The sequence below is a fragment of the Phytophthora sojae genome (assembly GCF_000149755.1).
Source record: "Phytophthora sojae unplaced genomic scaffold PHYSOscaffold_4, whole genome shotgun sequence".
NCBI lineage: Eukaryota > Oomycota > Peronosporomycetes > Peronosporales > Peronosporaceae > Phytophthora > Phytophthora sojae.
Genome location: NW_009258118.1, coordinates 1750806 through 1772508, shown reverse-complemented (window position 1 = coordinate 1772508; position 21703 = coordinate 1750806). Strand labels below are relative to the sequence as shown.

At 59.0% G+C, this 21703-nt stretch overlaps 10 protein-coding genes across 10 annotated transcripts; 4 read left to right on the top strand and 6 right to left on the bottom strand.

Moving 5' to 3' along the window:
* Positions 1-188: 188 nt before the first annotated feature.
* PHYSODRAFT_285863 (hypothetical protein) lies at positions 189-1201 on the bottom strand. The gene has a single exon (XM_009527768.1). It carries the CDS (start codon positions 1182-1184, stop codon positions 312-314), a length of 873 nt encoding a protein of 290 aa, XP_009526063.1. The 5' UTR covers positions 1185-1201; the 3' UTR covers positions 189-311.
* Positions 1202-1902: 701 nt separating this feature from the next.
* On the bottom strand, positions 1903-2745 carry PHYSODRAFT_259045 (hypothetical protein; the record flags this gene model as incomplete). The annotated part of the gene is made up of 1 exon (XM_009527767.1): positions 1903-2745. The coding sequence occupies one exon, from the start codon at positions 2743-2745 to the stop codon at positions 1903-1905; it is 843 nt and encodes a 280-aa protein (XP_009526062.1).
* A 2926-nt stretch (positions 2746-5671) lies between these two features.
* Positions 5672-6442, bottom strand: PHYSODRAFT_498554 (hypothetical protein; the record flags this gene model as incomplete). Its single annotated transcript, XM_009527766.1, has 1 exon — positions 5672-6442. One exon carries the CDS (start codon positions 6440-6442, stop codon positions 5672-5674), a length of 771 nt encoding a protein of 256 aa, XP_009526061.1.
* A 1201-nt stretch (positions 6443-7643) lies between these two features.
* On the bottom strand, positions 7644-8410 carry PHYSODRAFT_285862 (hypothetical protein). Its single transcript, XM_009527765.1, has one exon. The coding sequence runs from the start codon at positions 8247-8249 to the stop codon at positions 7743-7745; it is 507 nt and encodes a 168-aa protein (XP_009526060.1). The 5' UTR covers positions 8250-8410; the 3' UTR covers positions 7644-7742.
* Positions 8411-8591: 181 nt separating this feature from the next.
* Positions 8592-9282, top strand: PHYSODRAFT_285861 (hypothetical protein). The gene is made up of 3 exons (XM_009527764.1): positions 8592-8715; positions 8809-8934; positions 9020-9282. The coding sequence occupies exons 1-3, from the start codon at positions 8608-8610 to the stop codon at positions 9065-9067; spliced, it is 282 nt and encodes a 93-aa protein (XP_009526059.1). The 5' UTR covers positions 8592-8607; the 3' UTR covers positions 9068-9282.
* A 1902-nt stretch (positions 9283-11184) lies between these two features.
* On the top strand, positions 11185-13452 carry PHYSODRAFT_314541 (hypothetical protein; the record flags this gene model as incomplete). The annotated part of the gene is made up of 1 exon (XM_009527763.1): positions 11185-13452. One exon carries the CDS (start codon positions 11185-11187, stop codon positions 13450-13452), a length of 2268 nt encoding a protein of 755 aa, XP_009526058.1.
* Positions 13453-13586: 134 nt separating this feature from the next.
* On the bottom strand, positions 13587-14559 carry PHYSODRAFT_331036 (hypothetical protein; the record flags this gene model as incomplete). Its single annotated transcript, XM_009527762.1, has 5 exons — positions 13587-13670; positions 13753-13781; positions 13917-14211; positions 14289-14377; positions 14502-14559. 5 exons carry the CDS (start codon positions 14557-14559, stop codon positions 13587-13589), a joined length of 555 nt encoding a protein of 184 aa, XP_009526057.1.
* A 350-nt stretch (positions 14560-14909) lies between these two features.
* PHYSODRAFT_462875 (hypothetical protein) lies at positions 14910-16044 on the top strand (the record flags this gene model as incomplete). The annotated part of the gene is made up of 4 exons (XM_009527761.1): positions 14910-15083; positions 15194-15394; positions 15455-15614; positions 15704-16044. Coding segments are annotated over 4 exons (876 nt in total), but the record flags the coding sequence as incomplete, so codon positions are not given.
* A 2303-nt stretch (positions 16045-18347) lies between these two features.
* Positions 18348-19321, bottom strand: PHYSODRAFT_331034 (hypothetical protein; the record flags this gene model as incomplete). The annotated part of the gene is made up of 2 exons (XM_009527760.1): positions 18348-18358; positions 18403-19321. The coding sequence occupies 2 exons, from the start codon at positions 19319-19321 to the stop codon at positions 18348-18350; spliced, it is 930 nt and encodes a 309-aa protein (XP_009526055.1).
* Positions 19322-19828: 507 nt separating this feature from the next.
* Positions 19829-21568, top strand: PHYSODRAFT_559791 (hypothetical protein; the record flags this gene model as incomplete). Its single annotated transcript, XM_009527759.1, has 1 exon — positions 19829-21568. The coding sequence occupies one exon, from the start codon at positions 19829-19831 to the stop codon at positions 21536-21538; it is 1710 nt and encodes a 569-aa protein (XP_009526054.1). The 3' UTR covers positions 21539-21568.
* Positions 21569-21703: the final 135 nt, after the last annotated feature.

The following is a 21703-nucleotide window of genomic DNA, read 5'->3' as shown; positions in this document are numbered from 1 at the left end:
AGCAAATGCAGACAGAAAGAAAATCATGAGTGGCAGCGTTTTGTGTGCGTGCATCTATCTGCTGCAGGGAGGGAGGGGATAGCATGGCGGCGTCTTGTTCATTCACGAGGTGACGATAACGCGGAGGACTAATGGGAAGGAAATACAGTGGTGGATCGGAGGCTTTACACAGTGACTCAGCTCAGCTTGTGCACAAATTGCTGCCGTGTATTACCGCATCAAACTAGCCGCTCCTTTCAGGCCCTGCTCCTCCTCCTTCAGCTGCTTGCAGATAAATTCCTGGAGAGCAGCAGTCAGTCTCTGTGCTGTACTTAGTTGTCGCGCGTGTAGTCGTGCATCTCCTTGACGTCCTGGTGCACGACGTGCTTGAAGCCCTCGGGCTTGAAGATGTAGACGTTGCAGATGCCGCCACTGTAGGCGTCGCGGTGCGTGGCGTGGTAGATGGCGCGCTTGCCGAGCTCGACGGCCTCGTCGTCCGTCAGGTCCCAGCGCCAGTTGGTGTCCAGCACGCCGTAGGCGTACGTCGAGCCCGAGCCGACGCTGAACTTGGGCACGTCCTTACTGGCCGGGATGCGCGAGCCCTCGTCGTCCACGTAGTAGAGCACGGGCTTGCCGTTGTCGTAGCCCATCATCATCATGCCCAGCGACATGCCGTAGCGCTTGTAGTAGTTGCACGTGTTGGCGATGAGCTTGGACGCCGCGCGCACCGAGATGCGGTGGCGGTTGCGCAGCTCGTACATGCGGCACTGCACGGCCAGGTTGCGCTGCCAGAACTGGCAGTCGGCGGCGCCGCCGGCCAGCGTGGCCAGGATGTAGTCGTTGATGGGGTTCACCTTCTTGACCTGCTGGGACCCGATGAACGAGCCCATGGTCGAGCGCGAGTCCACGGCCACGATGATGCCGCCGTTGTAGATGAAGGCCAGCGTGGTGGTGCCCTTGGCAAAGTTGAGCGTCTGCTCGTTGTCCTCCGTGTACTTGACCTTGAAGTGCTCGCGCGAGTAGGCGGCCGGGTCCGCCACGGGGGGCAGCATGAAGCCCGCGGCCAGCGCGTCGCCCGCGCCCGCGTCTACGCGCAGGTCGTCCATGGTCGCCATGTGCATGTTGGGCATCGCGCCGCCGTAGTTCACGGACGCGCCGCGGCTGCCGGCGCGCAGGAAGTCGAGGTTCACCACGGGCGCGCTCATTAGCTCGATCTGCTCTGCTCTGCTGGATTGAAGGGGGGGTTCCGCTAGAGAAGGATATCTATCCTAAAGTCGGGGAGGAGATCCAAAATGGGAAAGGTTGCGCGAAGAGCCGTGTATAGAGGGAGCACTTCACGTAACACTAGTGCGACATCATATATGATGTGCACCACATGATTTTGGAATAAGTACGGTTTGGTACATTGTACCAGATTGACCCGTGAGCCAGGGCGCCCCATTGCTGTTGCCGGCGTTGGTCACGACTCTTCCTGGGACAAGGCGCATTTGCATTGCACGCGGTGGGTCTTGTTCGTGTATTGCACTGTACTGTTCCCTGTGCCCAAGGTTGAAGGCCGCTAATCGGCACCAAACCTGTTAGTGCGCCGCGGAGCGGATTAGCGGACGCGCTGGGGCACCTGCAACTCGACCGTAATCAGCGGAGTGGCCAGGAGGAGGAGGCTTGCGCACGTGGGTAAATTGAGACGTTTGTGTTGCCCTCGGCTTGGCGGCATGGGGACCAGCAGGGCGTCTATGCGCTTCCAGCGGTTTTAGCTTCGCGGCCTGGAAGCGCAAGTGTTAGTGTAGCTTCGAAGCAAATAGACTAAGTAGGCTAATGGAGAACTGCAGTAGCTTCAACGGCGATGCATTCGATAACAACAACAAAAACACCTTCGTTCAATCATAAGTTAAGTTAGTGGCGATTGCAGCTACTGTAGAGAGCTCACATCTGCAGGTTGTCGATGTGGAACCGGATCATGTCGTCGAGCACGCTGGGCTGCGCTGTCATCGACTGCTGCTCGTTCAGAAAACTGTTGCTGGGTGCAGCGCTCGGCTGCGAGTCCTCCACCGTCACTGTCTCGTTCAGGATGGACACGAGTTCGTCGAGCTGCTCCGGGTCCATCGCAATGTCCAGCGGCGTCATGCTCGGTATGGGCGACGCGCCCGGGGAGGCGCAGGACGAGCTGGGCGCGGGGCTGCACGGGGCCACGTCCACCGTGGACACACTGGAGGCGGGCGACAGCGGCGTCCGGAGCTCGGTCATCATGGAGATGTGCTCTGTGGCCTGCAGCAGCTCGTCGGCGCACGTGGGGCTGTCGTAGGACGCGTCGAGGCCCGGCAGCGGGTTCATGTTGGCGGCCATGAGCTTGGTGTTGCGCGTGTCGAGCTCCGGGTGGTGGCCCTTGATGTGTCGGTTGAGGTTGCCGGCCGTACTGAAGGTCTTACCGCAGCCGGGCGACGGGCACACGTGCACGGGGCTGCCGAGGTGGAACTTCATGTGCTTGGAGAGCTTGTTCTCGCTGCGGAACGTGCAGATACAGCCGGCCACGGGGCACTCGAGCGGCCGGATGGGGCCGTGCAGGCGCTTGTGGCGCGACAGGTTGCCGGGCGTGCTGAAGCGGCGGCCGCAGGTCTTGACCGGGCAAATGTGGCGCTTCTCGCCCGCGTGCTTCTTGAGGTGCTCGGCCAGCGAGAAGCTGTCGCCGAAGGAGCGCTCGCAGTACGGCACCGAGCACCGGAACACCACCTGCCGGGCCATCGCCGGGTCCACGCTGGCTGTGGGCATTGTCGTCGCGGGGGCCTGTGTAGCTGAGTGAGTGCGTTGTTGACGCGGCGCGTCCAATTCCGAAATGGGGGACTGCCGCTTGCCGTTGACGGCTCGCTGAGATGGGGCGCACGCGCCGCGCCAGTCTCAGAAAACGGCCAGCGGCAGGTCCGGCCAGGTGCCGGCCGACAGCCTAGGTCGTCGCGACCACAGCGACGATGAACACGCCCCCGTCGGCGCGGAAGTGAGAGTGCGCGCCGGCCTTGAGCGCTGGTCTCGTGGCTTGCTACATGTACATGTAGCTGGAGCTGGAGGCGATGGCAAGCGCCGCTGCCACGCTGACGTTGTGACACGACACGTAACCCAGCTACATGTATAAATATCCGGCTAGAATAGCCAGCGAAACGAGCTCTTGGCTGAGCGGGGCGCCGCCGACATGGAATCGGCGTCCGCGAGTGCAGAGTTCAGCCGTTGACACTTGGTCACAGGGCGGGGTGCGACATCCTCCCTCCGCCCAAGACACAGCACGCGGCGTGCACTACACATGTACACTGTACGTCGATAGCCAAACACGGCGGTCTCCATTGAATGGGACTGAAAGCCGGCAATTCAGTACAAAGCCCGCTTCGGTGCAGCTTAGCCACGGCGCCTTCCCGTCGCAGGCATGATGCCTCAGGCAGGGCAGCTGGGTCAAATCGCTCGCTGCGCTGCTTGGCAAACAGCAGGCAGAAGCTCAATCACGCCGGCCTCCATACCGGCGAGGCGTGGTAACCGAAGACCATGCTGGACCTCTGAGCCGGGCGAGGCGGTTCGTCACGGCGGACTTGCCTTGCTGGTCAAGCTTTGACTCAATGCGCGGCGCCAGGATGGTGAGCTGGATCGCCGGCGGTGATTGGCAGGACTTACGTACACAGTCTATGTTCGGTGATATCTTGGAGTTTGTATAGGTAGCCCATCACCCCACAATGTGACGACCTTCCCGCAGGACGGATGTCATCCGCGGGAAATGGCTTTGCTCCGCTGCGCTCCGCAAAGGCAGTCGCTGCGCTCCTGCGATAAAAAGATTCTCTCACCTGGCGAGAACAGTGCTCGGCTCGCTGGAATGCTCTTCGCTGGGCCCGCCTCCGCAAATACCGCGCGGCCCTGCTACGCCGGCACCCCGCGCGGGTTTGCTGCGGCGACGCTCCCCGCAACCGCTAGCCTCCGTTGGTCCTCTTCTATATCACATTCACCCCCCCTCGACCCCCATCAAAAAAGACTGTGTACGTAAGCACTCCCGGCGGTGATTCGCCGCACCGCAATCGCAGCGGCCCGCCTCAGGACGGCACTGCTGCTGCCGCCGCTCGATCGCGTTGTGGGCAATTCATTGGGGCGAAACGAGCGCTGCATGTGGCTCCACTCGTCGACCGTCTTCAGCTTTTGCCGCTTCAACACGGGAGTGCTTACGTACACAGTCTTTTTTGATGGGGGTCGAGGAGGGGTGAATGTGATATAGAAGAGGACCAACGGAGGGCCTATACAAACTCCAAGATATCACCGAAAATAGACTGTGTACGTAAGTCCTGCCACTTCAACACTGAGCTGGGCGATTCGCATTGTCCCAGACGCTGACTAATCAGCGCAGTTTGCGCAGCTTACCACTGCAACCACAGCGCGCTTGGCTGTAGACGACGGCGATTATTTGCTGAGTATCCACCCGCTGCAGCCTCGCGCCCGGCGCACGAGATTCAAATGATCCCTCGCCTCCGTCTCAGTCGCTCCAGGCCTCGGCGGAGCAGCTCCTGGCGAGCTATCTTGCCACGCTGGATCGCGTTGAAGCAGTGAGCCGGGCGGGGTGGACGCTCAGTGTAAAACGGAGCCCCTGCGAAGTTCTGGCAGTCGCACACATCAAACACACATCAGTCTACAATCTGCCCGCCGAGTCGAGCACTGCTGCAAGGTGTGCAGCTGGAAGCACGATTACATTTGTCAGCTGTGGCGTCGAGCATCGCCTCCACCGCCGGCCTGACCCAAGAACGACAGCCGCAACGGCGTTGCCAACGCGCCAATACCGTACACTTGGAGCATGTACTATGCTGGCCCAGGTGCTAGGTGCTGGCTGAGTTTAGCTGATGAGAAGTGCTTGGCGCAGCTAAGCAATCGGCGCGAAATGGTTCCTCGTGTGACGCCAATTGTCGAGATATGACCATGCTTGCGGACAGCAGCTATGCCTGCCTTCCCAGAGTCCTTTGTAGCAGTAGGCATTCGACAACGGTCCTACTCGTAGAACATATCGCCGCCTGCGCGCTATTGATGGCGCTTTCGTTCGACCGCGCGACTTCCGCGAGCTCCGTCCCTGACATGGAGACCCATGCCCTGTTAAGTTGATCGCTGTGTAGTCTTTGAACGCTTCCGTCCTGGTGAGCGAAAACCCTTCGTGCGGTCGATATCAGGTGCAGTACTGTCGAGCTGCGCTCAGCAAACCCACGTGGAGCTGCCTCGCGAAAAATCACTCCATTAGCCCAACGCCGAACGCCTGAACCAGCACTAAGCAGAGTGCCATAGCATTCAGAGGTTTTCGTGCGATTTTGCGGAGCAGATCTGCGCGCCTGCAACAGCTTCTGCTTTCAAGATCGAACACCAAAACGTTACGAACGTCAACCCTGGCTGCGCGCACACCTTAGTGTACTGTCCACCATGGTTGACGTTCGTAACGTTTTGGTGTTCGACCAGGAAGGTCGAGCGAGCGTCGACCTTCCTGGTCGAGCCAGCGTCGACCTTCCTGCTGTGTATCTCGGCACTGCCGAGTCGGCAGCCAGCTTCGCCGTGCTGGACTAGATTTGAAGTGCACCATACTTACGTCACAAACTGGACCAAAAATCAAAAGAAAAACTTTTTTGTGATTTGTGCAGGAATAAAATATTTCTCGGGTCGACAGGTCAGCTCCTGATAACTAGTACGACCGTACCTACAGTCCGACAGGAGTCGGCGCAGTGGTCTGTCCTGCTGGTCGTCCTCCTTGTGTGTCCTGCTGGTCGTCGTCCTTGCTGGCCATAGGCTCGTCGTCTAACAGACACAACAGCACCTCGAGCAGCTCTTCGTCGGAGACGTCGTGCTCGCTGCTGGCGTCCAGAGCCAAGTCCTCGCCGATGGGGGTCACTTGGACGGCGGCAGCGCTATTGCTGCTGCTATCACCGCCCCACGCGAACAGACTGGCCGGATCGGCGTCCACGCTGGTGGGCGACTGATCCAGCTTCTTGGCCTCGCTCGCCAGCGGGTGGCCGAAGCGGATGTGCTGGTTCCGCATGTGGCGGTTCAAGTTGCCCGTGGAGCTAAAGGTCTTGTTGCAGTTGGCGAACTTGCAGCGGCGCGTGGGCGCGCTCATGTGGACGCGCATGTGGCGCTGCAGCTTGTGCTGCGTGGAGAAGGTCTTGCTGCAGGCCGGCGCGGGGCACGCGAGCGGCTGGAGCTCGTCGCCGTGCAGGCGGCGGTGCCGCGCCAGGTTGCTCGTGGTGGTGAAGCGCTTGCCGCACCCGCGAGCGGGGCACACGTAGGGCTTTTCGCCCGTGTGGGTGGCCAAGTGCTCCTGCAGCGCGTAGCGGCGCGAGAACTGGCGCGGGCACTCGCCGCACTGGAAGCTGAGGAAGTGCGCGTGCGACGAGAGCGCGATGGGTTTCAGTACCTCCGTCGCGAAGCGCGGGGTCATGCTGGACACGTATTGGTACACGGCGGTGGACATTGCTGCGGTCGGTGTAAGGCTCTTGTGGGGTCAACGTTAAGTTGGGGAATGAGCTTGTCAGTGGCCAGCGCAGTCAGGTGCGCTCACCTGCGAGAGCTGCACCCTCTTCGTGGGCGAAAAATTGGCGTCGTCATCAGCGCTGATGCCCATGTGGCATTTCGGTGTTCCCCAGCGTAAGACTCTGGAGAGGCCGAGGTGTTCGTCGGACCTTGAGACGCCGATCTGATGGCGCGCGTCTGCGCGCAGGCGTCTCCGGGTGAGTCATGCTCGCGCTTGCATGGTGGTCTCGGCGGCGGCACGCCAGCCAAGCCAGCGGCGATTCGAACCAAGACAGTGCTACTACAGCTCGCCATGCTCGGCCAAAATCCAGCATGCCGCGCCTAATACATGTCCAGCTAAACTTTTTCCTAGGCGTTGCGTGCTTTCTTTCGCAGCTATTACAAGTACAAAGATGAGGGGGCCGCCGCCGCTGCTTCACTGGAGGCGGGCGCGCTTCAAGTCAAGTCGCGCGCGGTGGTGCTCGTAGCCATCTTGACGTTGCCGCCCCAGAGCTTGATTTTCTCGCGCAGCGCGATCGATTTGCACGATGTGAAGCCTGGCGATCACCGCACCACCGCAGCTCTTGTGTTGGACATCGGCGCCAGCAGGGGAGCCATTTCAGAGCCGAGCAACATCAGCAGCAAGCGGCGGTGCCGGTCGTGCTGCGCTGCTTGGTGTCAAGTTATCAAGCTTCAGCTTTGCCTCGGTCAGCAAAGGCGATCGTCAGTGCCGCTCGCGCGTGGATACTGCGGTCACGCAAGTCACGCCACGAGACCCGTGTTGGACTCGCCGGTGCCACGACACTGCGCGCGCTGCCTCGGACGGCGCGCACGCCATTTAACACGCCGCGTATGCGTCACCACGGGCTCGTGCAATGGCGTCGCGAATCAGCCTCGCGTGCGTCGAGACCATGGGTCAAGCCATCGGAGACCGTGGTCGTCGAGGGCAACACCCCCCGCCACGCAGGACAAGGAAGGCAACACACACAAGAGCGCTCGGTGATTTTTGTTACGTTCATTCATTTTTTATGGGGTTTTCTTGAAAGTGTCCGTCCTGCAGGCCGCACGCCGCCCATGCGCCTCTCTTCCAATTCTCGAGAGTGCACCCCGCCGCAACAGGCAACAACCGAACGACGCCTTTATCCCCCGCCAGTCATTGCGCCATTCAGCCATTGCCAGCGTGTTCGTCTAATCCGCCACTGGCGCCGCCCCGGGTGCGTGCGCGTGCGACCGGCAGCAACGAGACACTCGGGATGAGCAAACTACTGGGCGGCGGCGGGCTTCTCCTCCTCCGGAGCCTTGATGGTGATAGCGGTGGCGCCCAGCGTGATGACGCCCGCGGCGGCGAAGATGGCGTAGCTGCTCTTGGCGCCGTCGATGTTGTTGATGAGCTCGGGCTTGTAAGTCCAGAGGCTGTGGCGCGCCGCGCAGAGCAGGTGGTAGCTCACGGGGAAGGCCACGAGCGCCTTGGAGACCGGCGCGAAGAGCGGGATCGAGTCCTGCGCCAGGTGGATGAGCGCGGGCACGTCGGCGCCCACGAAGCCCAGCGCGCTGCCGCCCACGAAGGCGCACGACATGCCCACGGCCGAGAAGCGGTTGGCGATGGACGAGATGGCGGTCACGGGGAACGCGTAGATCTCCACGTGCGGCGAGATGGGGCGGCCCAGCGCCGCCTGCGTGGCCGAGTAGTTCTCGGTGCTCACGGCGCGCGCGAGCGTGGGGGCCACGGCGCGCGAGGCCAGCTTCTTGCTCAGCACCTGCAGGCTCATGCTTGGCTTTATGTGTGCGTGTGCGGGGAGAGGCGACCTTCTGGTGGAAAACGCGGACTGAAGGCGGAGGGCCGACGCAGCGCGCGTGGAAGCATCTTACCTGCGAGAACGCATACGTGTTTAACGGGTTTTGTAGGTAGAATTAACAGGGAATGTGACCTGTGAGAAGTATGAATCCTGCAATATCGTATACTGAGACTGTGCAAGCTCAAGTTGGGTGAGGATAAGATCACGCAGGTTCCGGTGGTCTCTCTCGACGCCTGCGATTGGCTGAAACGATTGCGTTTCAGCCAATGCCGTGGGGGGACCCGGCCGCCGGCATTTGTGCGGTCCGCAGCGCAGGAAACCTCTCATCGCGATGCTGGCTACGACCCTGCGCCGCTCGGCGGCCCCCAAGCGCGCGCTCGCGCAGCTGCAGAACCAGCGTCGCCACGGCGGTTCGCTCCACAAGAACAAGCACGTCGAGGTGTGTGCGCTCTCTAGGCTGCGAGCAACAGCAAGGCGTAAATAGACCTCCGACCGAGACTGACCTCTCTCTCTATTGCGTCTGTGTCTATAGAACTGGAACAACTGGCGGGGAGACTCGGAGAAGCGCTTCAAGTTCGACAGCGGGTTCTTCACGTCCATGGTGGCCTGGGGCGTCGTGCCCTTCGGCCTCTACTACGTCATGGCCGCCGACGAACGCGTACGTTGGTCGAGCTAGGCGAATTGGTTGTAGTGCTAGACGGTAGCGTGACTATTTGTTGTTCTTCTGCTGTGTTATTTTGCAGCGCAAGCGCGACCTGCACAACGGCGTCCCGGAGAATTTCCGCCAGTAAACAGGCGGAAAGGAAACACAGATCGTCTGCCTACGCCAACGGAGAAATGCGAAGCGGGGCTGGGTAGATGGATAACGACGACTAGGAGCTGGCGAGGTGGTGAAGCTCTCGAACGTCTCAGTGATAGTGTTTGAGCCAGAGGATGAGGATGCTTGGTCGTCTCCCGCCGGCGAGTCGTACTCGCCCGTGAAAAAATAATCAAACTCTTCGGCTTCATTGCGCTCGCCAACTTCACACTGCCTCAAGCAGCAATAAAGTTTTTATTCCGTCCTGGTACCTGGGTAGCTATTCCAGCCTAGGCATTACTACGTGAAGGTGGTTCTGCTTGGCGATCGATCAAATGATGCTGCACGGCGCTGATCATGGAGCAACTTCACCTTGGACTCATCGCTACACGTCGTACTTACTCGAGGAATACAATCGCCAAATTATTTTGACGGACGTATCCTGCTCCAGCAGACCACAAGCATGCAGACGAGCAGCAGCAGCAGCAGCGACGCGGTGCTGGGGGCGTTCTATGCGCGCGTGATGCGTCGCGCGTGTTCTTCCTATCGGGACGAGAGCGAGTTGCCGGCGGACGAGGCCGTCGCACGACTGCAGCAGGTTGGCACGCGCTGTCCAATTGGTCGCACTTGGTTCAGAGAGGGGTCTCTCACCCGTTCTGCTCCACCTTGCTGCTAGAAATGGAAGGAGAAGCTGGCGCTGTACACGGGCAAGCGGGGGCAACCGGACGCAATAGTAGACGATGTGGAGACGTCGGAGGCGGAGGCGGTGCAGCCCTCCCTTGAGAGCGAAGCGTCGGATGAAGAGGACGACGAGGTGTCGTCCGTGTCGTCAAGTTCGTCGTCGTCGTCCATCTCTTCACTGGCCTCTTCCTTCGCGTCTGAAGCTGCCCCACAAGAGCCCATCGGTCGGCCAACTGCGCAGTTGGTGAGTGATCGAGTGCTGGTGGTGTGAAGGTCGGGCGTTGTGAACTGACCGAGAGGTTGATGGTACTGTAGCCGAGTGTCGCGCCGAAGACGACCTCGTCCATTTTTGCCAAAATGGTACGGATATTGTGTGTTGGCTGTAGTTGAGAGGGTGTGACTGTAGATTGACGTTTGTTTGTGCGTGGCCAGCTTGGAGGCAAGCGAAAGCTTAATCAGTTGGATGGCTCTGCCTCGGATGATGAAGACACAGTGGAATGGCAAGACGCTGCTGAGCCGAAGGTGAAGATTCTCTTGCTTAAGTTAACGAGTGTTAGGCTACTCACTAAGAAGTTTTGCTGCTTTTGGTACCTTCATTGCAGCGCGAGGAGCTGCATGATGCCGATTCAGCAAGCGTTGGAGGCTCACCTTCGGCGGTACAGCCTGCACACGTCGAAGAAGATAGCACTCATGAAGAAGCAGAGGAGGCGGATGACATAGTTCACGCAGATATTGGAGAGGAGGAAGAAGAGAAGGAAGAAGACGTTCGACAAGATGACGAAGAGCCACCGTCAAGTCCTGCGGAATCGACGACGTCAACGTCATTGCTCGTTTCCGCAGATGATATAGCTCCTGTATCGGGACTCTCGGGTATTGACCTGCCACTGCAGTTGGCGGCGGAGTATACCAAGTTCGGGCATCGTGGCATTCGCCGTGGGTATATTGGCAATCTGCGCGCGATCGTGCTGACGTGGCCGAGCAGGCTGAGTGCAAGCGAGTCCGTTCTTCCTGGGGAATTGGTCTGGTGTTATGGGGAGCACGGACTCGATGGCCACATCGGACTCGTGAAAGTGGTTTCACTGGGTGATACGCTTGATGAATTGAGGGTTGAAGACGCCAAGGGCGCTGTCACCACAGTTCAGATGCACCAAGTACGTCGTCTGAAGGAATACCTTATTCGCAAGGGCTCCGTCCAGCTCCGTGGCAGTCGGTAGTGACACTAATGTGGTAGGTATTCTCAGAACCCCACGATAGTACTCCGTCGATACTTCTTACCTGCGAGATCGAAGTATTTTTGTGCTGCTGGAGTTTGGTTGAGCTTGACGTCGTGTTCAGAGACATGAACTCCGTCGAGGACGTCGCTAAGAGGACGAGCAAGGTCCGACAATCTCCAGCTCCAGCTCACAACTGACTACGCTTCATTTTGCTGACATGGGGGCTCCAGGTCACGAGGTTGGGTGCTTCGGGCTCTCCGGGAGCTCTTGTCATGTGACGCACCAAGGGCTGTTGCAGTACCAGAGCAAGGATGACAAGTGGAAAGAGCGCTGGTTTATCCTGAACGGAGTCAAAGCCGCGCTGATCAAGTGCAACTCGACCAACCACCAACCATCAGGCTCGTACGGCAGCGTGCTCGGTGGAGACGTGCTCATCGCAGATGCGCGGCCCCTTTCAGAGGCTCAGAGTGGTGTAGGAAGCGATGAAGAGGGAAGCAATTCAATGACCGGGTTTGAAGTAACCACTCACGGAGGAGCCAAAATCGCGTTTCGGACCAAGTCGTTAGCAGATCAAAGCTCGTGGTTGGCTGCAATCAACAAGACGTCAAGCGGATTCACCTCTGGAGTTGCAGATCGGCTGGCCGATCGCGAGTTGCTGGCGGGCAAGTACTCGTTAGTTCGAGAGCTCGGACGAGGTGCATCGGGCATTGTCTCCCTCTACACGTGGCAAGGCAAGCCATTCGCGATCAAGAAGTTCGTCCCTCAAAAGGCCAAGGGCATCCCCAATCGCCGAGCGATTCCCGTGGCTACAGGACGGCGACCATCAGTGCAAATTAGTCAGCCAAACGCAATACCCGACGACGTCCGACGAGAAGTGGCCCTGTTGAAGAAGGCCAGCAATCTTCCCTACGTCATTCGCCTGCACGACGTGATCCTCGACAACGAGAACCGCGAATATTACCTGGTGATGGAGTACATGGGTGGAGGCGCCATTGCCGAGTGGGACGGCTCGCGGCACTGCTACGTCAGTTCACGAGCCAAGAGTGCCGCTAGCGGCAGGGCTTGCTTGCTGGAAGAATGCACTGTCCGTACGTACGTGACGAACCTCGTGCTCGCTATCCAGGGCCTTCACTTGAACAACCTGGCACACCGCGATATCAAACCCGAGAACTTGATGGCCAACGAGGAGCGCACGCTGTGTAAACTGGGTGATCTTGGAGTTGCGCACTACTTTAAGGAGGAAAACGGCGAGCTCCGCGACGAAGAAGACATCGAGGCTATTGAGCTCTGGGATATCAATCAAGGCTCCACTGCACCTTCCTCTTCTACGATGAACAGCGCGGACGAAAGTAAGCGCCACCTCCGAGGCATGATCAAGTCCACGAAAGGAACGTACCAGTTTCTCGCCCCCGAGTCGCTCAGTGGAGATGCCTACTGCGCCTTTAAGGCCGATATTTGGGCGATCGGCGTGACAATGTACGCGCTGTTGTTCGGGTCGCTCCCGTACTACTCGAGCGACGTGAGTGATCTCTTTGATAAGATTGAGAACGACCCGCTGGAGTTCCCTGCGTCTTGCGAAGATAACGACGCCAAGGACTTGCTCAAGGCGATCCTGGAGAAGGACTCGGAGAAGCGCATCTCGTTAGAAGGCATCCTGCAGCACCGCTGGACGCACCGCAACATCGACTCGAAGAGTCTGCGCAAGCAAGTGAACGCGCTCAAGCAGGCGCCGACGCTTTCGATCGAGGATCACGAGCTGGGGAGTGCGGTGTCGGTGCACCAGAGCAGGTTCCTCAAGATGGCAGCCGCGATCCGCCATAACACGCTGGGCGACTTGGTGAAAGAAGGCGATGCAGACACCCCGTTGCCCCACGTTGAAGAGGAATACCGCCCCAATCCTGTCGACACGAAGACGACCGAGCTCCCTCAGTGGTTCCAGCCGCACCGAGAGCTCGTTGCAGCTCAGATGCACTATGACTGGTGTCATGGCAAGTCGTTGGCTGGCTGGAAGTACGGCGACGTTCGAGACGATGCACGCTTGCTTCACCCTTGTATGCTGCCGATGCGCGCGCTCGATGACACCGCCCGAAGTCGCAACTTCTGCTCCGTGGACGAGATCATCAAGTGCGTTGTAGCGCTTGGAGTTCACGTGAAGTACAAGCGCCCAGCGAAGCAGAAAGCACGCGAGGTTCCCTTCCCGATGGACCACATCCGCCTGTCATGGGACCTCATGATGCTCATCGATCTGCTCGCTGAAAACTCGCACGAGGTCTGGGCAACTGAATACGCGGCCAAGGGCTGGCGCTTTGGTCCGGAGTTCGACGAGGCTGCGAAGACGCATCCGTCTCTCAAGCCATACATGCTCCTGGACGAGAGCGACAAAGTCCTGACGCGTGAAGGCGTGACGTCGGTGCTCAAGTCGTGCATTTATCTCGGCTGCAAGTTCTCCATCTCTCACCACGGACGCAAAAGCGTCGAGGTTTAAGGCAATAGTATGAAGTAGATAGTGATGCAATGTTTAATCGAGGAAATCCTTTGTCAAAGTTGTCTGAGCTGCTTAATGGTGAGGGGTGGCGTTATACTCTTCCGTACCTTGAGAGCTAGCACTATTTGAGCGAGTTAGTCAGCTAGGCCGAGTGTCCGGAGCTGAGCAGCGAATTGCTTGAGAACGACAGCGAGGCGATTGCCGCCAATTGTAATGATCTGCACGTGCAAGAGCAGAACACAACCACATCATCAGTTGAGTCCGCACGCAGAGAGCCCAAGTCGTCGTCTGCATACTCACCGGTTGCGCAAGCTCCTGCTCCGGCACGCCTCAGCCAACCACTTCATGTTTAGGACCGAGCGCCATGAGGGCGCCCTCGTGTAGATGGATAGCAGCAAACAGACAAAGACATCAATTCAGGTTCCATTTTACTCGCAACACAACAAGCACAACCAGAACCTTACACTTGGTAGCACTTGCGAAGTCGACGCGCGCTTCAGTCCAGTTCCGGTTCCAGTTCCAGTCCTCGTTCCAGTTCCAGTGCCGCCACGCGTCGCCGGTGTGCACGCCGTCCAGCCTCGTCCGTCCCGCGTTGCCGTTGCGGACGCCGTCTTCCTCGCATCCGTTCTTCGGTGTGCTGCACCTGTACCTCTCGCCGTTCAACTTCTCCGGGTGCGCCGCGTGCGTGACCTCGTCCGCAGCCTCGTCCGCTCGTCGCCGACGGGGCCTCCATTTTCGCCGAGCTCGCTCCTTTTCTTTCTGGGGGAGGAGTGGCGACGCACATTGTCACACGTCACTTCGTGTCGACATCTCATTGGTGCATTTAGCCCAATCACTTCCGCGTGTCCATACGCGGCGCCCACCTCGACCTTCCGCTTGTCGCCTCGGCTGTCACTTGCAAACAGTGCGCAGCCGAGTGTAACATCTGCGTCGGTGGCCGTTACGAGTTTAGTAGTAGGAGTCTTTGTGCTCCGAGGCGGGCTCGAGCTAGCGCCGGACGGAATTGCACCAGTTGCTTCCTTCGAGACACTGGAGCAAGTGGTTGGTACTTGTCGGAAGCAGAGCTCCAGGTCGAGCGTCTGTGACTCCGTTGGGGCTTAGAGACATTGTCGGAAGCAGCGCTCCAGGGAGTGCCTGCGACTTCAAACTTTGATTGATTTAGCTGAGGAGCTTGCGCGCCCCAGCCATCTTTTGACGACGTGGCTAGCGTAGGCGCAAACATGGATGAAGCAGCGATGCAGCACGCGGACAGCGTGCAGCAGATGTTCGCCTCGCTCGCGGCGATGATGCGCGAGCAACAGCAGTTCATGGCGCAGACAGCGGAGCTGCAGCGCCAGATGGCGGCGACACTGCAACAGCAACAGCAGCAGCAGTCTGCCTCGCAGCAGCAGCAGCAACCACCGTCGCCCGACTCTACTTCTCAAGACACGCGCGAGTACCGTGCCGAGGGCATCTCCATGCCGAAGTTCTCCAGCACCAAGGACGACGACGTCGCGGACTACCTCTTCAGTGCCAAACTCTACTTTGAGTCGAAGAACATCAAGTACGGCGCCGACTCACCGCAGCAGCGCCCCCTGTCACTCTTGGTGGCGAACTTGAAGGGGCCAGCAGCAGCGTGGTACCGCGAGTACGTCTCCCACGACGGGAACTTCCTGCACTCGGTCTCGCAGTTCGAGGAGCTGCTGACCAGCGAGTTCACGACCCCCGATCGCCAAGAGCACCTGCGCGACCAGCTCCTCAGAACAACTTCGCCTGCCTCGAAGATTACGTGTCGGCCTTCCGGCACATCATCTGCAAGGTAGAGGACATCAGTGATATCGACAAGGTCATGCATTTTCAGAAGGGGTTGGTCGTAGAGATCAGGCAAGAGGTCAAGCTGCGCCAGTTCCGAAACACGACGGACGCGATTTCATTTGCACTGATGTACGACCGAACGCACGCTGTAGGATCGCGTCGAACCCATGTGAACCGCGGAGGTCAAGGTGGCCAACGCCTTCAACAGTCGTTACATCGCATCGAGGAGCCGACACCGATGGAGATTGGAAGCTCGCGCTTCGTTTCTCGCGACGAGTGTCTGCGCAGTAATCTGTGCTTCTACTGCAAGGAACCCGGGCATCGCCTGGCCACGTGTCCAAAGAGGCCAGCGCGCAACAACCCCTGGGGTGTATCTCGTCCTCCACAAGGGCGCGGTCCTTCCGCGCTAACCAGGGCTCGTTCCGCCGCATTGTCGAAGACGACGTATCCGACGAAGACGAAGACGACTACGTAGACAGCCGTGACGACCACGTCGTGGTCATTGACAGCTTGCAGTTGAACATGGTGTCCATCGCCACCGAGTCGTCACCCAATCGTGAACTGTTGCGATTCGAGGGGGCGATGAACGGGCGGGCAGTGCGAATCTTGATCGACAGCGGTGCAGAGCGCAACATTGTGCGCCCTGGCCTCGCCCAAAACTGCGTTGAGTCCACCAAGATCACGGCGGAGCGCTTTGACGGTACGACAACGCCGGCCCGTACGGCGCAACAATGTTTGGAGACTATCAGCTTTGCTGGCAGAGACTTCAACGGAATTTCCCTCATTGAGTGGGAATTGTCGACAAATCAAGACGTGATCCTCGGGCTTCCATGGCTGGTGCAGTTCAACCCGGTTATCGACTGGCAAACCGGAGTGATGCGGTTCCCCAACAAGCGCTTAGTGCATGATTTCAGTTCGGTGAACGACAGTCTCGAGGTAGCGGGACCGTCAGTGGCTTCAGTGGAAGTGAAACCTGAGTTCCTTCAGCACCCCCTGCCCCCGAATCTGCGGTAGCAGCTTGACGCTCGTGTAAAGGCAGGCTACTTCAGTATGCCTTTGGGGCCAAGCTCGATAACAGCGCTAGAATGTCAGCCATTGCCACGCATCTTTGACAACGAAGGCGATGACGACACGGATGCATCGTCGTTGTGTGTCCTCTCGGCGGCAGAGTTTGAGACAAGGTGAAGGCCGACGAGTACGCCGAACTGTATAATGTCACAGTGAAGACGTCGCCCAAGGTGAAGTCCGTGCCGTCGCAGCTTCAAGCAGTACTTGACGAGTTCGCAGATGTCTTTCCGTCAGAGTTGCCGCCTGGATTACCACCGAGCCGCTCAATCGAGCACGAAGTGGTCTTGAAACCAGGTGCGACGTCCAGCAACCGCGCCCCCTTCAGTCTCTCGAAGGTTGAGCAGGAGGCATTGGACATCTTTGTGGCAGAGCTGCTGAAAAAGAACTGGATCGAAGTGTCGGACTCTCCATGGGTATCAAACATCTTTGGCGTGCCCAAAAAGGATCCCGCGACTGGCAAATTCCCATCACGCTTGGAGTGGCTACATTCGAACAATCCGCACATGCCCATTCGATGGGTCATTGACTATCGCTTGGTTAATGCGGCTTCAGAGGTTGCCATGATACCGCTGCCGCACATCGAGCAGCTCTTCGATCGGATGGTGGGAGCAGTGATCTTCTCGATTCTCGACCTCGCCAGTGGATACCACCAGATGCGTATGTCTCCGACGTCCAAGCAGTACACGGCATTCAGGACAAACCATGAGATATATCATTGGAACGTGGCGCCTATGGGCCTGGCCGGCATGCCGGGCACGTGGACGCGCCTGATGCGCAAGCTGCTGAGCCATCTACTGTTCGTGGTCGTTTATCTGGACGACATCTGCATCTTCTCGCGGTCGATGGCCGATCACGTCGAGCGCTTACGGCAAGTTTGTGAAATCCTTCGGGCTCACAAGCTTTACGCTCGTCCGGACAAGTGCGACTTTGGTCAAGCTTCGGTCGACTTCCTTGGCCACACCATCTCAGCTGATGGCTTGCACGTGGACGCTCGCAAGACTCGAGCCATCGCCGAGTGGACAGAGCCTAGCAACATCAAGGATCTACAGCGCTTCTTGGGCCTCGCCGGATATTATCGTCGCTTCATTCATCAGTTTGCGACACTGGTACTTCCGCTGAGCTCTTTGGTCAAGAAAGATGTGGCGTGGGTATGGGATGACGGTCAGCGCCAGGCTTTCGATGCCATCAAGCTTGCGCTCCACCACGCACCGGTACTACGTCTGCCAGACTTCGACAAGCCGTTCATTGTGACAACGGATGCTAGTCACGCGTGCATTGGTGGAGTCCTCTCTCAGCTGCATGGCGGCAATGATCTCCCCGTTGCATTTTTAAGCAAGAAGCTTGGTCCGCATGAGCTGAACTGGCCTGTTCACGAGAAGGAACTCTTTGCGATCAAACAAGCGCTCACCCGTTGGCGCCATTACCTCCATGGAGTCTCGTTTGAAGTGTACACGGACAACTCGGCGTGCAAGTGGTTTCTACAGCATCCCCGCATGTCTGGTCGCCTGGCTCGCTGGCTGGACTTTTTTGCGTCCTTCCAGTTCACGCTGCATCATCGTCCAGGCGCTTTGAATGTCGTCGCCGACGCGTTATCGCGCCCCCCTGATGCTTCTTCAAGTCCGGGGGAGGAACTGGAGGCTGGTGAAACCGAACCCGAGCCGCTGGCAGTGTGTACGGCGTGTTTGACGTCGCCGACATGCACGAACATTCGCGACGCGGCATCGCGTCGTACCAAGGCTACGGAGAAGCTCCAAAGCATACCGACTCGCGATCAAGCCGTGATGCTTGCCGTCAAACAGCCAGCCGCAAGGGCACATGGTGTAGGCACGGCACAGTGGCGTATGAGATTGAACGCAGCATCGATGGAGGACAGCACGGTGATAAGCACACTCCAACTGGATAACCAAACGAAGCGGGCGTTTCAGAAGGCATACAGCAAATATTCAGTCTTCAAGCCGCTGTGGAAGTCCGGTCGCCCGTCGGAAGAGTACGAAATCATTCGCGGGATGATCTATTTGAAGAGCAACGACAGCCTACGCCGCCTCTGTGTGCCAAACAACCGGAAACAACGCTCTTGTGAGATGGTACCCGCCATGGACATGTACGCGTCCGAAGGACAGGGGTAGTCCCCAGAGCTGGTAGCATTCAGGTCCAAACCGCCGTACACGACCGAGTCGGCGTAAGCGTACGTCTCCAGCACCACCTCGCGCAGAGCTGAGTCGGTGACCATAGCTGCGTAGAACTCGCTGAACGTCACGTTCTCGTACTGTGCGAAGTTGAGGCTGTCCGAGATGTTTGGCAACAGGGCGATGAGCTCCGAAGCGTTGCTCTGCAGCGTCGGCTTGAAGTCGTCGATGTCGAGAGCCCAGTCGTTCAAGCTGTACAGGCCGCCGGCAGCATCCCAGATTGCGTGCAGGTTGCTGAAGGCGCACGGAGCCACGAAGTACTCGCTGTTGCCGCCACCGTCACCCTCGGGGAAGGCCTCACTGATGCCGGTCACTGTGTGAAGAGGCTGGTGAAGGTCGCCGAAGATGTGGATGAAGTTGCGCAGGAAGAGGTTGGCCGCCCACTTGGACTTGGTGGTCTTGAAGGACTTCATGGCGCCCTCGATGACGGACACGCCGTCGCCGCCCATGGTGTCGTCGAAGAGCGACAGGTCGGCGTCCTTGTCCTCCCACTTGTCGCCGTTGATGTTGAGCGGCAGGTCGATGTAGTGCCAGTCGCTCATGCTCGTGATGGAGGGCGAAGCAGGAGACTGGCAGTACGAACTCACGGATGTACACTTGACGAGGTCCATCCACACGGCGGAGGTCGTGATCTCGCCCGTATTGGGGAAGTCCTCGTTCCAGCGACTGAGAATGCTCTCGATCGTGGCGACATCGGCCGAGTTCATGAGCTGTGTGACCACCTCCGCGACGAGCATGTGGCCGTTGTCCCACCAACCGAGAGTCGATGGCAGGAAGCCCACCAGAGCCGTTATGGTGACACTTGCTGCGAGAAGTTTCATCGTGGTTTCTTCCTGGTCTGCTGGCGAAAGAGAGAATGACAGCCTTTGGCCGTGACGGCCAAGTAGCAGAAAGTGTCATGCTCGCGAATCAATGGAGATTCGACGTGACTACCACGACGCGGCTTCTGGTCCTCCTGCGTGAATGCACAAGGTCCAAGAGCTCGTCTGCAGCAAAAAGTGGCATGACCTGGCACAGCGGTCTCTGATGATCAGCCAATTCGTGAAACACCTTCCGTTAAGTTGCAGATGCAATTTAGTGGTAGCACCTCGTCAAATTAAATGAAAACTGAGAGCCCTCACAAAGCGATTAATACAGCTGGTGTCATTGTTTTCGTGTGGATGAAGTGCTTGCGAGCTTCAAGCGCATCAAAGCTGCGTGGACTCGCCGTCGGTCTCCGGTGACCTTCCTCCTTGGGCCCCACTACCCCCGCTCCAGTCCATTCCGTCATTTGCCGGCTCGCGCGCACCAAAGTCTCCCGCTTCAGTCCCCCGCGCGTCCACGACCAAATGCGCTTCCTCCGCCAGTTGCTGCCCGCGGCCATGGCGGCTCTCTTCGGGTCCGTGGCGTCGGTGTCCGAGCCGCGCTGCTTCCCCGAGAGCTTTATGTTCGGCTCGGCCACCGCCTCGTACCAAGTTGAGGGCGCCGCCAAGGAGGGCGGCCGCACCCCGAGCATCTGGGACGACTTCTGTCGCGAGAAGCCCGGCATGAAGTGCGCCAACGTGGCCGACGACTTCTACCACCGCTACAAGGACGACGTCAAGCTCATGGTGGACACGGGCCTCGAGTCCTTCCGCTTCTCCGTGTCCTGGTCGCGCGCCATGAACTGGGACCCCGTCACGCGCCGCATGAAGCCCAACGCCGAGGGCATCGCGTGGTACCACAACCTCATCGACGAGATCAACGCCAATGGCATCACCCCCATCCTCACCATCTACCACTGGGACCTGCCCAGCGAGCTGCAGACGCAGCTCGAGCCCAAGGGCTGGCTCAACCCGGAGATCGTCGACCACTTCCTCGAGTACTCGACGCTGCTGTTCAACGAGTTCGGCGGCAAGGTGCAGCTCTGGACCACCTTCAACGAACCGCTGTCCTTCGTGGGCGCCGGCTACGGCCTCGGCATGCACGCGCCCGGCTACTCCGGATCGGACACGCAGGCGTACACCGTCTCCCGTAACGTGCTGATCTCCCACGCCAAGGCCGTGCAGAAGTTCCGCGAGCTGAAGACCACCGACGTGATCAGCGACAAGGCCCGCATCGGCATCGTCCTGGTTTCGAACTGGTACTACCCGCTTCGCGCCGACAACGAGAATGATGTTGCCGCTGCCAAGCGCGCGTTCGACTTCGATTTCGGTTGGTTCTTGAACCCCATCGTGAACGGCGACTACCCCGCGGTCATGCGCGAGCGAGCCGGTGACCGTCTTCCCAAGTTCACGGCGGAGGAGTCTGCGCTGCTCAAGGGCTCATACGAAATCTTTATGATGAACCATTACGGTAGTCGCGCCATCACTTCCTGTGACTCGGACGAGTCGAACACGCCGTGCTCGACGCTGCTGCCTGGTTACCCCGCGGACAAGGGCGTGGACGACAGCCACCTCATGCCGGGCACGCGCCCCGGTAAGCCCGACCGCTTCGGCAACAATTACTGCGAGATGTTCACGGGCTACCCGCCCGGCTACCTCGACATGATCCGCTACCTGCACTCGCAGGACACGACGGTGGACATTCTGCTGACGGAGAACGGCTGGTGCGGCAACGACGAGGTCGACAACATGGACCAGCTCTGGTACTTCAAGGCCTTCGTGGAGCAGGTGTACAAGGCCGTCGTGGACGAGAAGATCCCCGTCATCGGCTACACGGCCTGGTCCTTCCTGGACAACTACGAGTGGGGCTCGTACGGCCCGCGCTTCGGCATGTACTACGTCAACTTCACGGAGCAGACTGGCTCGCCCGATTTCTACGAGCCTAAGCCCACGGACCTCGCTCGCATCCCGCGCCCGTCGGCCAAGTGGTTCCACAAGGTGGCCACGACCAAGTGCCTCGACGGCTGGAGCGAGATCGACGCCAAGGCTGCGACCGCCTCGCACGAGAGCAAGTCGTCCATCTTCGGCATTGTGTTCGGCTTCGTCGCGCTCGCCGCCGTCGTGATCGGCGTCGTGGTGGTGCTCGTGTTCCGCCACCGCCGCAGCGGCTACGAGCCGCTTGTGTCGCGCAACTAGGTCGCTCCGGTGCGCTGAAATCGGGCGTCTTCCGATGTGGTTTTTGCGTAGGATTTTTGAAAGGCAAACACGCTATCAGAATATAAAGAGCTAGACTGCCTTGCATCCACGTGCCAGTGTCTTGATTCGTACGTTGCTTACCAGTACTATACATGCACGCACCCG

What these genes read in the sequence shown, in the direction of transcription:
- PHYSODRAFT_285861 (XM_009527764.1), top strand. Translation starts at nt 8,608, where the DNA reads ATGCTGGCTACGACCCTGCGCCGCTCGGCGGCCCCCAAGCGCGCGCTC. An exon ending in ACAAGAACAAGCACGTCGAG is followed by an intron (nt 8,716 to 8,808) that starts GTGTGTGCGCTC and finishes CTGTGTCTATAG; the next exon opens with AACTGGAACAACTGGCGGGG. An exon ending in TCATGGCCGCCGACGAACGC is followed by an intron (nt 8,935 to 9,019) that starts GTACGTTGGTCG and finishes GTTATTTTGCAG; the next exon opens with CGCAAGCGCGACCTGCACAA.
- PHYSODRAFT_285862 (XM_009527765.1), bottom strand. Translation starts at nt 8,249, where the DNA reads ATGAGCCTGCAGGTGCTGAGCAAGAAGCTGGCCTCGCGCGCCGTGGCC.
- PHYSODRAFT_285863 (XM_009527768.1), bottom strand. Translation starts at nt 1,184, where the DNA reads ATGAGCGCGCCCGTGGTGAACCTCGACTTCCTGCGCGCCGGCAGCCGC.